Source organism: Micromys minutus (genome assembly GCF_963924665.1).
Source record: "Micromys minutus genome assembly, chromosome: 15".
NCBI lineage: Eukaryota > Metazoa > Chordata > Mammalia > Rodentia > Muridae > Micromys > Micromys minutus.
The window spans coordinates 32,623,734-32,639,599 of record NC_137984.1 but is presented as its reverse complement, the minus strand read 5'-3'; the positions used below and the strand labels follow the sequence as shown (position 1 = coordinate 32,639,599).

Below are 15,866 nucleotides of genomic sequence, written 5' to 3'. Positions count from 1 at the left end.
CTCTCAATTCTAGCAGTCTTTCCATGAATTCTCTCCTTGAACCCCACCACATGATGCTCCTGCTCAACACACAGCCAGTCTAACAGTTAAATCTATTTCCCTCTCCTAGGGAGATCTTTTATACTTTAACACTAACTTTTGGAACTTTCCAGCAAAATGACACTACTCTTAAAAATCATAACAAAAATAATTTCACTCTTTATTAAAATTGTATCTAGTAGGTTTTGGTTCAAATTATGCTTTACAAAATTTCTATTATTTACATGAACTTTTTTACTCATCCATAAAGCACAAATGAACTATTTACTATTCCCAGATACATTATAACTTCTATGTACACAATCCTCATGACTCTGGTCCACTACCTTACAGAGATAATGTTTTGATGAAGAAACAATAGGACACAGGTTCAGTTCTGAATATTTTGTAGTAGCCTGTGTGCTCCTGCTCTTCAAGGGATCTTCAACTAAATGGAAGAGATAGTAAAGGTATGGCAGAGATGGAGAAAAGAGAATTTTCCCTGGATGTAAAATGAGATGAAAAAGTTGTGCGCAAACACATCTGGGGAGAAAACATGATGCTAACATCACTGAATCACACTTTCAGTGCACTCAGGAACTTATACTTGAAAGGTTTAAGTTGTTACAAAGGGCCTGGACTCTTCACATTTCTCTAGTTGGAATCCTACTGATTCCACTTGACTGTTTCTCTACATTCTTCACTAAGGAGGAGATGGAGATGGAGATGGAGATGGAAGAGATGATGTTCATTTCCAACAAGGATGTTTTCCTTTTATTAGTCTCTCTGAGCAGATGCTGTGAAACCCCAAAGCTGTGTTGCAGTCAGTGAATAGGCAAAAAAAAAAAAAAAAAAAAAAAAAAAAAAAAAAAAACAAAACAAAACAAACAAAAACTGCTCCACACACTGCTCCTGAGTGGGCAAAGAAGCTTTTGGGAGCCAGAAGAAAGATGGCAATTTCCATGTCTGCTGTATTATGTCCAAGCTTCACCAGTAAATAAGAACGTGGATGCTGGACACTACATGTTTTATGGATTTATTTAATTTATGAGTATTTGCTTTTGTGTATGTGCACATATGTAGGTGGCTGAGGAAGCCAGTAGTTGGTGTCAGATTACCTAGAACAGGAAGTTGCAGACAAAACTCAAGGGCTAGAAAGATGTCTCAGTGGTTAAGAACACGAGCTGTTTCCCTAGAGAAAAGGCATGAATTAGAATTAACCTTGTATTAGTATTCCTGGTAAAGATGTGTCACTTCTGAAATATCTGGAATTGGGATATTTGAGGATCATTTATGCTAAGAATGCAGAACTGGCATATTTCTTGTGGTGGTAAAAGGAAGAAGTCACATAAAAGATTTCTGAGGACTGAATCACAGAAATGTTCTAACAATGATTTCACAAGCAAAGTCTTCGTCTTGCATGGGCTCTAGTTGCAGACATTTTGGTAATGGCTCCCATACTATCGGCTCTCCTTTCCCTGTGCCTTCTCTCTTCTAAGACCAAACCATCCATATTTTGGTCTTCCTTCTTCTTGAGCTTCATATGGTCTGTGAATTATTTTCTGTGTATTCTGAACTTTTAGGTTAGTATCCACTTATCAGTGAGTGCATACCGTGTGTGTTCTTTTGTGACTGGGTTACTTCACTCAGGATGATGATAATTTTTAGTTCCATCCATTTGCCTAAGAATTTCATGAGGTTGGGTCCCATATTGAACTCGAGTTGGAAGAGGCAACTTCGGTCTCAAAATGGAGGTAAAACCATCGCCCGGTCACCCCATCCTGACTCCTTCCTTCTGTTGCTGCCGCCAGGGGTTGTGGGGAGGGCTGTGACCCAAAGGAACCAGAGCGGCTGAGGAAGCTGTTCATTGGTGGGCTGAGCTTTGAAACCACAGAAGACAGCCTAAGAGAACATTTTGAGAACTGGGGCACACTTATGGACAATGTGGTTATGAGTGATTCTCAAACAAAATGTTCCAGAGGCTTTGGTTTTATGACCTACACTTGTGTAGAACAGGTGGATGCTGAAATGTGTGCTTGGCCACACAAGGTTGATGGGTGTGTGGTGGAACCAAAGAGAGCTGTTTCTAGAGAGGATTCTGTAAAGCCAAGTGCCCATTTAACAGTGAAGAAAATCTTTGTTGGTGGTATTAAAGAGGATACAGAAAACTATAATCTGAGAGACTACTTTCAAGTCTGGCAAGAATGAAAGCATAGAAGTTATGGAAGACAGGCAGGGTGGGAAAAAGAGAGGATTTGCTTTTGTGACTTTTGATGATTATGACACAGTTGATATAATTGTTGTTCAGAAATACCACACTTTGGAGTTGTGGAGGAAACGTTGGTGGAAGGGGAGTCTATGGTGTTGGAGGTGGTGACAGCAGAGGTGGTTATGAGGGTAGTGATGGTGGATATAATAAATTTGGAGGTGATGGTGGTAACTATGGTGGTTGTCCTGGTCACAGCAGTAGAGGAGGCTATGGAGGTGGTGGACCAGGACATGGAAACCAAGGCAGTGGATCTGGTGGAGGAGGAGGAGATGATGGTTACAGTGAAAGAGGAAAGTTTGGTGGAGGTAACTATGGTGGTGGTGGGAACTACAATGACTTTGGAAATTATGGTGGACAGCAACAATCAAATTATGGACCCAGGAAGGGGGCAGTTTTGGTGGCAGAAGCTCAGGCAGTCCCTGTGGAGGTGGCCATGGATATGGAGGTGGAAGTAGTGGATATGGAAGCAGAAGGTTTTAAAATAAAACAGAAACGGCTACAGTTCTTAGCAGGAGAGAGCGAGGAGTTGTCAGGCAAGCTGCAGGTTACTCTGAGACAGTCGTCCTAAATGCATTAGAGGAACTGTAACGATCTGCCACAGGAGGAACGATAATCCACAGTCAGAAAAGTTACTGCAGCTCAAACAGGAAACTTGTCTTGTTCAGGACGGTCACAGCCACAGTTTGCAAAAACTTCAGCTATTGATGAATGCAATGTAGTGTCAGTTAGATGTTCATTCCTGAGGTCTGTGTAGCTTTTTCTTTTTCTTTTCCTTTTCACTACATCAGGTATTTTGCCCTGTAAATTGTAGTATTGGTACCAGGAATAAAAAAATTAAGGAATTTTTAACTTAAAAAAAAAAAGAATTTTATGAAGTCATTGTTTTAAATAGCTGAGTAGCACTCCATTGTCTGTATTCATTTTTGTATCCATTCCTCTGTTGAAGGACATCTGGGTTCTTTCCGGCTTCTGGCTATTATAAACAAGGCTGCTATGAACATAATAGAGTATGTATCCTTGTTATATATTGGAGCATCTTTTGGGTATATGCCTAGGAGTGGTATAGCTGGGTCCTCAGGTAGTATTATGTCCAATATTCTGAGGAACTGCCAGACTGATTTCCAGAGTGATTGTATCAGCTTGTAATCCTACCAACAATACAGGAGTGTTCCTCTTTCTTCACATGCTCCTGCAAGACCAGCTCTCTGTGGATAGTCTTTGTGTCCGGAGGGACATGAGACAGCCTCAGCTCTGGACACAAATCTTGTTTGTATTTCTAAAGTATGTTAAGACTGAATTTTGAGCTGAAAACCAAGGTCTTTGCTAAGGCTGTTCTACCTTGGTGGACTCAAGTTCTAAACTGTGTGCAGCCCCATATCATTAGCTTTGATGCTCAAACTGCAGCAGGAGTCATCTAAGTCAGCAAATGTTGGACCCTTCCAACCTGTTCTGCTACCTGGGTCAGATGCAATATCTCAGGCTGATCAACAGGAAGCTTTGTTGTTTTGTTTGTGCTTGTATTTCTATTTGTAGATAATGTGTAGTCCATGCTGACTTGGAACTTGAAATCCTCCTTCTTCAGCCTCCAAAAAGCTATGTTACAAACGTGGGTTACCCATTCCAGCCCAGAACTTATTTTCTTAAATATGCATTGAGAGTTGTTGCTGGGCAGTGTGGGCTTGACTGCTGAAAATAGAGAACAATCTTTTTCTCTTTGTTCTGTTCCAGATGATGCTACTGCTCTGCCAGATGTGCAAGGGAAATGGACTGTTTCCCGTGCTCATCCATCACCTGGCCTACTAATTTCCCCAAAGGTTCCCGTAAAGTTCTGGTTAAGCTGAAATCAGGCTATGCCCTAAAACCTGCTCCGTTTATCTTCTCCTGGGAACTGTGCTCTACAAGCAGCCTACTAACTTTTCCTGTGAAAACTGATCTATTCCTAAGATTACAGTTTTCAAATCAAATTCAGTTTATGGATACTTACCTGGGTGCTGAAACTATAAATAATTACAACAGTGACTTCTGAAGAGGGCGCGATGCCTGTGATCATAGAGGGGATTACCAAGGGTGCTGGAGGGTGATAGCATTCCTTATCTTAATCTCATTGTGTTGAGGGTCTTTGACCTTGTTCAGTTTATAAACATACAGCCAGTGTTCCCAGGACATTCCACAACTGAACTTACTACATGAAAAAAGACAAACATAACAGCTTTACAAGGCATTTGAAAGTGGTTTCCAGTTCAGTTTCTGCTATGGGGTGGAAAGACTATTGTGCTGTTCTCTGAAGGTACTTCATTCAACACATACTGGTGACAAAGGTAAAGATGGGACCAGCTGGAGGAAGTGGGTCACTGGAGGAGAGGGTCTTTGGACTAGAAATACAGTTGAACATTGTAAGTAGTGCTTAAGGGACCACCCTAGAAGTACCTTAGAAGATAACAGTGCTGAGAGCAATGTGGACTATGGAAGCCCGGCTCAAGTGATTTCAGAGAGAAGTAATATTAGCAACTGGGCCAGATCATTCATGTGATATTTTGGGGGGAAATGTGGCTGATTTTTGCTCTCATACTATGAATTTTCCTGGGGGCTAAATTGAAGAGATTTCACTAATTTCACTGGCAGAGGAGACTCTAAGGTACCCCAATACTGATCATGTGGAGTGGTTTTTAATGATCACTCTTATGCAGATCTAAAATGAAAAATAGCAAGTGGGGCAAAAAAAAAAATACGAAATGTATAGTTTGAGGAGAAGAGAAGCATCAGGAAAGTTAATGTTGGAGCCAGAGTTTGTACAAAAAGAGAAAAGAGAAACAGACTAATGGGAGTATTGCCTCAGAGCAAGACTCCACTCAGTCAGTCCTGCAACTTGTGCAAAATACAATACTTGAAATGTAAATACAGAAAATGGTCAATAAATTTTTTAAAAACCTAAATATACACACACAAAAAGAAAAAAAGGTAAAATTAAATTTTAAAGTAAAATATTATTAAAGATTTGAAAAAAAGAAAAAAAGACCGAAGGAATTACCTTTCTCTAAAGAGCAACAACAAAGGAAGGCTTGCCCAAATGTATTTTAAGGAGAGGGAAAGTTTCTCTTCCAATCAGTTAGCAGAACTAAGCAGTTTCATCCACATGATTTTGGCTTTAGAGTCATGAAGGATACAGGGTAAACAGGTTGTAGAATCTTCCTTTAGAGTTCCTGAGGCCAGGCATGTGGCAGGAGAGTCTCTACATGGATGACTGGGAAAGCTACTGTCTGAAAGTAAAGTCTGGATTGTATTGGAAACCTCAAGTGTAGAGGTGCCAAAGCCATGTACTATCTGCCAAGAAGAGCTGCACATAGGTTGTGGAACCATCTTAAGAGAGATAAATGCGTTGTAGTCAGCAAAGCTGGAAGTGGGGAATCATCTAAGCCCTTTGACATTCAACATAGAGCTGTAGGATTGGGAGGTCTTGTTTTGGTCCAATATTTCTTCACTATGCTCTGATTCCTCCATTTTAGAATGATAGCTAATATTATATGTCATGGTTTGTTGTATATACATGATTTGCCCTTTGCTTTTATAGGGGATTACAGATAGGAGATTGCCTTGAGTCTCAGAAGAGACTTTGAACTTTGAAATAATGTTGAGACTATAAAAGACTATGTGGACTTTTGAAGTTGAACTAAATATATTTTGCATTTTGATTGAGTAACAAGACTATGGGGGTCAGGGATTAGAATATATGCTTTGAATGAGGATGGTCCCCATAAGCATACATACTGAAATGTTTTTCTCCAAGCATGTGGAACTGCTTTTGGAAGGCTTAAGATGGAAGGATAGAAGGATTAAGGCCTTATTGCAGAAGATGTGTTGCTGAGGTTGGGCTTGGAGATTTCAGAAGCCCATGACACTATCAGTTATCTCCTTTTTTCTCTCTTCCTTGTGCTGTGGAGAAGAATGTAAGCTCTCAGCTAGTTCTCTAGTGCTATGCCTGCCTGCCTGCTGCCTGTCTGCCTGCCTGCCTGCCTGCTGCCTGCCTGCCTGCCTGCCGCCTGCCGCCTGCCGCCTGCCGCCTGCTGCCTGCTGCCTGCTGCCTGCCTGCCTGCCTGCTGCAGGGCTCCCTGCCATGATGATTCTGACTCTATGAGTCACAACAAATTCTTCTTTTTATAAATTGCCTTGGTCACAGTGTCTGGACAATAATAGAAAAGTAGCTAAACCGCTATGATTCTACAAAACCTTTAAACTATATGAAGATTTTGATAATTTACTAACTTTTTGTTTTATGGGTGTATTTCTTCAGTGTAATTTATGAGACTTCATAATTGAGATATTAAATATATTCATTTGATTCCTGCTGACAGATATGTCTTTCGATTGTTATTTTATTATTTTCTATTCATATGGGTGTTTATCAGCATGCAAGTCTGTACACCACATGTGCATGTGGTGTAGAGGTAATAAAAGAACTTTCAGTCCTTGGAACTGTAATTATAGACAGTTCTGAGTTACCATCTTGGTGCTGAGAATCAGACCCAGGTCCACAGAAAGAAAAACTAGTGCTATTTACTACTGAACTATCTCTCCAGTCCTAGAGAAAAGATTCTATTGAAGATTGTTAAAATAAAAAGTTTTTATTGTACAAGTTTAACACAATCCCCCCTTCCCACCACAATCAAGAACCTTTGTTCTTAAACCTTGAAGTCCTCTTAGTCCTTTTTCATAGGTAGAACGTGAACCATCTCTAATTCTTTCATGGCTTTGAATATTTTCCAGTATAGCATCACAGCTAGAAGTGTATAGTAGAGCATGATCCTTTGGTCTCAGCACTGTACTCTCTGTATTGTGTAAATTCAAAATGGCTTCTCTAAATTTTATGATCTCCAAAATGAGGATACTCATTAGTTCCTCTATTTCACCCATTTTGTCAATAGCATGCTGTTGAACATATACACATTCCCTTGACTTCAGCAAATGAACATCATTTTTTCCTCAGCTCTGTGTAATTCCTTCTTCCCATTCAATGCTCCCTAATTCCACTAACATGAGGGGCTGAGAAATAACTCCATAAATAAAACAAATGTTCATTTTTCCTCAGTTTCATCTATTTCAATCCCAAAACTCTTTAGGATGGAGGTACACCAATTAAAACCAATAAAACACACAGAAACATGGTTAATTAATCTATTCTGTGTTAAGCAAAGTGAATCAGTTGAAAGAAAAACCCATTTCCTGTGCAGCATTTTCAATTACTGTCATGATTAATGTTTTAAATGCTTTTGTATTCCTTTTTATCCCAAAAAAAGATACTATTATTTAAAAAATAGCCACATTATCAAGAAACTAAAATGGAATGCTGTGGAATGAAAGAATGTATCCACATACCATTATATGAGAAGATTTTGTTATTTCAGAGTATGTAAAGGATTCATACAATGCAACAGCAGAAGACAATTCAGTTTTAAAATAATCAAGGAAGACCCATTTCTCTCAAGAAGATAAATTGCCAGTGAACATACAAAAGACGTTCAAAACTACTAGTAACTGTGCAAAAGCAATAAAAAAATCTCAGCATAGTTACACCGCATGCTCACTACAATGAGTATGGTTTGTTTTGCAAGTTTAGAAAATGTGTTATAAGCATGTAGAGAAATTGGAATTCTCTTATTAGATTCTCATGAAAATGCAAAATTTTGTCACTACTGTGTGCATAGTATTTCAAAAAGTTAAGCATAGGATTGCAACATTATCTAGAATTCTTATTGTTAACTATAGATCTCATAGAATTGGAAATGATCTAGAAGTGATTTTTCATTCCAGTTGTCATTACAACCTATATCAAAGTATCCACAGAGAAATTAAATCCAATATTCACCAACAAATAAGTGAATAAGTAAAATACTACTGTATTCTACCACATATGCTCGTGTAATGGAGAATTGCTAAGCCATAAGCAGGGAGGAAGTTCTTACACACGCCGTGGCCTATATAAACCTTGAAAACATTATTCTAAGTGAAATAAGCCAGTCTCAAAGGAAAAATATTATATGATTGTACTGATGGAATATCTAGACAGAGAAGTTAATGAAGACTGAAAGCAGAGATGTCTTGAAACAGAGTAGAGAGCATAGGTATAGAAATTATTATTTTTTATTATATGTATTACATATACAAGAGTTTTTGTCCCCAGGAACAAAAAATGCAATTAGTTGTAACAAAAAAAAAAAAAAAATGACCATCAGAGGACCTAGAGAGATGGCTTAGAAGTTAAGAGTACTGATTGGTCTTCCAGTGGTCCTGAGTTCAGTTCATTGCAACGAGCAAACATCAGAAGGTGTAATGGCTATTCCTGGTTGTAAACCTGACTATATCTGGATTGAACTACAAAACAGAATTGGAGGGCTCACCTGTGATCCAGATCTTGAGGCTGGAAGACACAAGTTTCTGACCTGGATCTTGGCAAGCTTAGACCCAGGCAAGGTAGTATAAGCCTTTAATTCCAGGAGATGAAGACAAGAAGTTCTCTGAGTTCCAGGTAGTCTGGGACAAAGCAAGTACCAGATCCAGGTGTGCACGTCTTTAATATTGGACACACTTTCTGCTGGAGACCTACATAAGGACATTGGAAGAAGGACAATTCACTCTTCTCTGCCTGCTTTCATTTACTTGCCAGCACATCTGTTGGAATTTACTTCTACAGAAGACCAACTGAGACAACTAGCTTTGTTGGACTGGGAAACTCCAAGACTTCCCATTCTCAGCTGCCCATTGTTGGGTTAGTTGGACTACAGACTGTAAGTCATCACAGTGAATTCTCTCAATATAGAGAGACATTCTAAAGTTCTGTGACTCTAGAGAACCCTGACATACATACATACATATATTGTATGTATGTATGTATATATATATATATATATATATATATATATATATATATATATATATAGATCCCCTTATCCATATCTCTATCTTATCTCTATCTAATCTATCTCTATCTCTATTTAATTTCTATCTCTATGTCACTGGACTGCACAAGTTAAAACTGAAATGTAGAAGAATGTACTATGTACCACAATTAAAAATTTTATAACAGGCAAGAGTTACAGTATTTACTTTATTTTCTAAGTGTAGATAAGAATAAAAATAATTCAGGTTATTATTAATTATAAAGAATTCTAAGTTTTTGTTCTGAAACAGTAATATGGTGATCTAATTTATACTTCCTTGTTGGGCCAGCACACTTCCATGTCACCTGCCCCAGTGTTCTGGTATTTCCAGATGAAAGATGCATATACACAGCCTTATTTTTAATATGCCTTAGCAGCACAGCAGCTGGGTAACTCCTTAATTCCACACAGCTAATACACACTCTCATCCAATATTCCTTAGTTAATAGTTACTAAGTCATCTTTGCTACCCTGGACCCTACTGGGTAATCCTCCTGGGGCTGCTTTCCCTGACTCTTACATGAATGCTGCTCTGTCCTCTGTAGCTCTCCTACTTGAACCTTCCTGCTTCCCCAACAAGGCAGTACTGCCTTTCCCTCCTTTGCTGTTTCTTTCCAAGGAATTCTAAGTGTCTGTCAGGAACACGTCCATGCAATCTCTGTGTTTCTGACAGTCATTGGCTGCCAGCAACTTTATTTTCCAATTAGAGCTGACTGGGTAAAGACTTGCAATTCCTTTGTAATTTCAGGAGCCTAATGGACACAAATAGCATTAGAACCAATCCACAACATTGTTCTATAGCTAACTTTCTCTAATGCTGAAATATTAAAATCATCCCAAGTTCCTAAAATATATATCAAGGGTCTCTGTTATTAGACCTTAGTTCAGATCCCAGCACCTATGTAGCAAGTCAGGGATTGACTATCATGTTCCTGTAGTTCCAATAATGTATGGGACAAAGGAGACATTAACATCTTTGGGGCATGCTGTGCTCTGGGTGATATATCTCACAGGAGGAAGTGGCATTTACAACATGTTAGTGACTTAGTTTGAAGACGATTGGAAACAATAATAGTAAAAACTGAAAAAGTAGGAGTGTCTCACTTTTGTTTTCAGATAATAAATACAATCCTGAAGGTCTTTTATTATTCAGGATTGTTTTGGCTAACCTAGGTTTTATTGTTTTTCCACAAGAAGTTTATCGCTCTTTCAAGGTCTATAAAAAATTGTGTTAGATTTTTGATGGAATTGCATTGCATCTGAAGATTGTCTATGGTAGGATGGCTATTTTTACTATGTTAATCCTACCAATCCATGAGCATGGGAGATCTTTCCATCTTCTGATGTCTTCTTCAGTCTCTTTTTTCAGGGACTTGAATTTTTTGGCATATAGTTCTTTCACTACCTTGCTAAGAGTTACACCAAGATATTTTATATTATACATGGCTATTATAATGGATGTTGTTTCCCTAATTTTCTCAGCCTGTTTATTATTTGTATAAAGGAGGGCTACTAATTTCTTTGAATTAATTTTGATTTTAGCCACTTTACTTCAGGTGTTTACTCAGCTGTAGGAATTCACTAGTAGAATTTTTGGGAGGTCCAAGTGAGAAAGCTTGAATCTCACTCAGAAGGAGGAATAAAATAGTTAATCGAGGCAGAGGGAGGTAGGATGGGAATGGAATGGGAATTCAGGATCTGGCTAGATGGCCATGAAAATGAGTGAAAAATTGCAACTGGTAGGGATGAGGAGGGAACAGGGCATATCCAGGATGAGACAGCAACCTGGGATAAGCGGGGTGCCCAAGAATCAATAGGGATGACCTTAACTGTGGCTCACTACATTAGGGTTATGGAACCTGGAGAGGACACTTTCTGTGTAGACAGGAACCCTAGTGTAGCAACTGAGATACCAACCCACCCACAGAACTTTCAACCCAAAATCTATCCTGTCAACATGTAATACAGACGGGGGAAGGGAGCAGAGGAAATGGTCAACCAAAAACCAGGGCAACTTGAGACCCATCTATTAATGCTACAATTAATGACACTCTGTGATGCTTGCGGACAGAAGGATGTTGTCCTCTGAGAGGCTCCACCCAGCACCTGACTCAGACATATACATATACCCACAGCCAAACAGTGGATGGAGCTTGGGGACTCTTATGGAAGAATAGGAGGAAGGATGAAGAATGGGAGTGAAGGGGTAGGAACTCCACAGAAAAGCCAACAAAGTCAACTAACCTGGAGCCTTGGGGCTCTCAGAGTCTGAACCATTCATGGGATGGATCTAGGCCTCCCCACTCATATGTAGCAGATGTGCAGCTTGGCCTTCAGATGAATTCTGAACAACTGGAATGGGAGCTATCCCAAAAACTGTTGTCTATGTGTGGGACATGTTCTACTACCTAGTTTGCCTTGTCTGGCCTCAGCAGGAGAGGAAGCACCTAGCCTTACAGAGACTTGAAGTGCCAAGATGGAGCAGATACCCAGAGGGCACCCACTCACTCAGAAGAGAAGAAAAAGGGGGATGGGGGAAGGATTGTGGAAAGGGGTGACTAGGAGGAGGGCAGAGAGTGAATGTAAAGTGAATAAGTATAAACAAATATAAAAGAAAAACAAAACAAAACAAAACATCATAAAAATTTAATTTAAAGAATTTCTGAGAGAATGCAGGTTTCAGTTTTTGAAGATTCTTTAAATTAGCACAGTGAAATATTGAGTTTCAATAAATGGAATGCCCCTGTGTTTATATGGGATTAAATGCCCCTTCTCAGCATCTCACCTGATATTTTCCACAGGATGATTAGGAGCAATAGAGACAAAGTCTTTATTTCCTTTCTCTCCTCCAGCCCTCATCATCTGCTCTCAACATTTCTTTCTGTCCCATGATCTCACAGAATAGCCCACAAATCTCCAAGCACTCAACAACTTTTCTAACACAAATTTCCAAAGTCCCTCCAAATCTTTCCAAAACTAATGTAGTCAGGTTTGTCACTGAAACATTCATGACACCAGTACCAATTTCTATCTTAGAAATTATTATTGCTGGGATCAAAATCCACAACCAAAAGCAAACCATGGGGGATGGGGCTTATTTCAGCTCACAACTCCCAGGTCACATTCCATCACAGAGGGAAGTCAGTGCAGGAACAGAAGGCTGGAACCTGGGGACAGACACTGAAGTGGTGGCCGAGCAGGAATGCTGCTTGCTGGCTTACTCCTCATGGCTTGCTGCGTGGCTGTTTTTATATTAACTGGAGTCTTTTCGTAAGAGAGTCTCAAATGAAAAAAAAAATGCCCTCTGCCAAATTGGCCTATGGACAACCCTGTGGGGCTTTTTGTTTTTGTTTTTGTTTTGTTTTTTTTTTTTCCATGACTGATTTGTTGTGAGAGGGCTCAGCTCCCTGGGCAGGGTGCCTCCTCTGCAATGGTGGTATTCAGTGCTATAAGAAGTCAGGCTGAGCTTTGTGGAGTTCAAGTAAGCCCTCCTCACAGCATCTGTGGTTTCAACCTCTTCCTGCGAAGAGGACTTACTTGAACTCCACAAACCTTTTTAGATCTAGTTGAGTGTTTAATAAAACAGTCTAAAGTTAGGCTTTACAAGTGTGAGATTCACAACCCTTCACAGAGATGACAAAGTGGCTTGCTTATGAAGTACAGAGAAAGTGTACTTGAGGGTAAAGGGGACAAGGAACGAGAAAAACAAGCTGTTTCTAGGCACTTGGTTTTATTTTTATGTGCTAAAGCTTCCCCGGGGTGCTCACTCTTTTTAGCTTGGCTGGCTACATTAGTACCTGCACCAAGTAGAGGCACAGGATGGAATGACATGTGTGACAGGGTCTTCAAGGTCCTTCTAGGGGACAGGGTCTGTGCATAGTGTTGCAAGTTACCACAACATCATGTGACATGCTAAGCTAATACCTGTTCATTATTAACTGCATAGCTGTTCCTGTTCTCAAATTGTGTGTGTGCGTGCAAGTTTGTGTGCACTTTTATGCATATATGTGGGGAGGTCAGGTCAACATCTTCCCCAATCACTCACTACCTGAATATTTGTGATAGCATTTTATTGATCCTAGAACTTGGCAATTCAGCCAAGATGACTGACTGAAGAGGCCAAGGGATCTTCCTACCTCTATTTTCTCTGTACCAGGATTGCAAGCACCCACAACTGTACTCTGCACAGATTTTACATGGGTGCTAAGATCTGAGCTAAAGTTCCCATGTTTTCATAAAAAGCTCCTCCCACTTCAGTTCTCAATTCTTCTACAAGCCCTAGCAATGTGCCGTCACATTGATGTCATGGGGTTGGCATTGGGAGTATTTTCAGTATAATAGAGACATTATACAAGTTTCTCAAGGCTATGAATTGACTAAGTACAATTAAATAACGAAGATGAGACTGCAACCCAAGTGTCTGAGTTTTGAAACAGACACTGCCCTGCCCTCCAGACCTCTCTGCCTCACTGCCTCGCCTGGATATCTGTGCTCAGGGTTAGGGAGTGAGGGTTGCTTCCCGATATCTGTTTTTTATCTCTGTAATCCAGAAATCATTTGATTATGATAGCTTTTTTTTTTTTTTTACTCAGACCACATGGAAAATGTTAGCATTTAATTAACCTCTGAAGTAGCTTTAAGCCACAAGAACACAAGCACCTCCATGACAGGTTGCTTAGGGAGCTTTCCCTTCCCAAGAACTTTGTAGTAGCCTGATCGAACAACATCAATGACGGGAGCAGCTCCAGTCTTGCTTTTGCTGCATTGACCCGTGTCTGCTCGCTGACCAACGTCCATAATTTATCCAGGTTGACAGTTGGGCAGAAGCTCTGGTTCCTCTTCAGGTGGTAATGCCTCATACCAACTTTCCCTAAGTAACCTGGGTGATATTTGTCAAAGTTGATCCTGTGGTGATGCATGCCTCCAGCATTGCCTCGGCCTCCTGGATGCTTGCGGTGTTTACCGATGCGACCGTGGCCGTGGCTCACGTGGCCCCGGAGTTTCCGGGTCTTTCTCAGTCTGGATGGCATGGCGGTGGCAGAAAAGAAAGAGCATTATGATAGCTTTTATAAAGCAAGGCATTTGTTAGTTCCTTCAAATGGGTCCAGGTTTCAGACAACTTATATAACCAAAATATTGGAGTTTTCTACTGAAGTCTATTTCCAGCATTCTAAAAAAAAAAAAAAAAAAAAAAAAAAAAAAAGCTAAATTAGCATTACCTTGAAGACATGGGCATTGCCCCCTGTCTTCTCTTCAGATGGCAGCCAGTGCGGGCTTCATAACAAACCTTCTGTTGTAGTACTGTGGTTTAGCTAAAGATAAATCCCATTTATTTCTCTGACAAACACTGGAGACAACCCAAACCCTTAGCAGTAGAGTTTCCTATCCTGATGCCTAGTCAACATAAAACCCTGATGTCCCCAGTCCTGGCAGCAGCACTGGCCTTTGGCTATGAGGACAAAGACTTGCTTACAAGACATGGGCATAGCTTTTATGCACACAGCCCACAGCTTAGGTTTGCGAATAGCCATAACATTGGTATATGATGACTCACTATTAACCATTTCCCTCATTTTTAAAAATACCTCCTGTGATCAGCTGTAATTTGAAGTTAATATCCATCAGTGGAGAAAGAAGTCCTGTTTTCACTGCCAGTCTCACTCAGCCCAGCATCCTAAGCAGACCACATAGGGAAGACTGCCCTGCCTCTCACTGGCCAGCATGCCCTCCTTCCTTTGCACTCTTTTTCTTCATCTTGTAGCTTGGCTCATGCATTTATCTGTGTCTGACAATGATTTATCTATTTTTCATCTTCTGACATCTCAGAATGATGGGGCTGGAGTTAGCTCAGTGACTGCTGAGAAAGCACTTGCTGCTTTCTGCAGAGGAACTGAGTTAGGTTCCCAGTACCTACATGACAGTTCACAATAACTTGCAACTCCACTGTCAGGAAATTTAATACCCTCTTCTGTCATTCAGATATGCCAGGCATGGGTGTGGTCCATAGACATATGCATAGGCAAACACTCATACATATAAAATAGGTAAATCTTTTAAAAGAATAAAATATGAAGTCAAACCACATGACATGGTCATTTTCTAGGACTACAGCTGTCATATTTTCTATGTAACAAGTTACTTTGGTTTATCATGTGTTTCTTTCCATACACTATCCAATATCACAAAGATGGGATATCTTATCAAACCTCGTTAAACTAACATCTCCATAAACAATACAAGTTTGATAAAACAGTAAGACTGTATGTTTAATCTGGACCATTGCCTTCAATATTGGCATTTGCACTTCGTGTTTAGTGGCACCCTCCACAACAGCTAAAAACTGGAACCAGGCTAGATGTTCACATACAGATGAGCAAAGGAAGAAAACCGATATGTGCACACAACAGCTTGAGAATGTGGAACATGGGGAATGTCTTTCCATTGCTGGTGAAAGTGCAAACTAGGTCCAGCCACTATGGAAACCAATAGGGTGGTTCCTCAGACCTAGCTGTATCACTCTGGGGAATATACCCAAAGGATGTTCCATCCTATCACAAGGACACTTACTGAACCATGTTCATTGTGGCTTTATTCATAATAGCCAGAAACTGAAAACAACCTAGATTTCCTTTAACCAAAAAACATAT

The 15,866-nt window shown here is 40.0% G+C and overlaps 1 protein-coding gene across 1 annotated transcript; it reads right to left on the bottom strand.

The window, feature by feature from the left end:
• Positions 1–13,826: 13,826 nt before the first annotated feature.
• Positions 13,827–14,249, bottom strand: LOC308430438 (large ribosomal subunit protein uL15-like; the record flags this gene model as incomplete). Its single annotated transcript, XM_080929595.1, has 1 exon — positions 13,827–14,249. One exon carries the CDS (start codon positions 14,247–14,249, stop codon positions 13,827–13,829), a length of 423 nt encoding a protein of 140 aa, XP_080785721.1.
• Between the last annotated feature and the right edge of the window lie 1,617 nt (positions 14,250–15,866).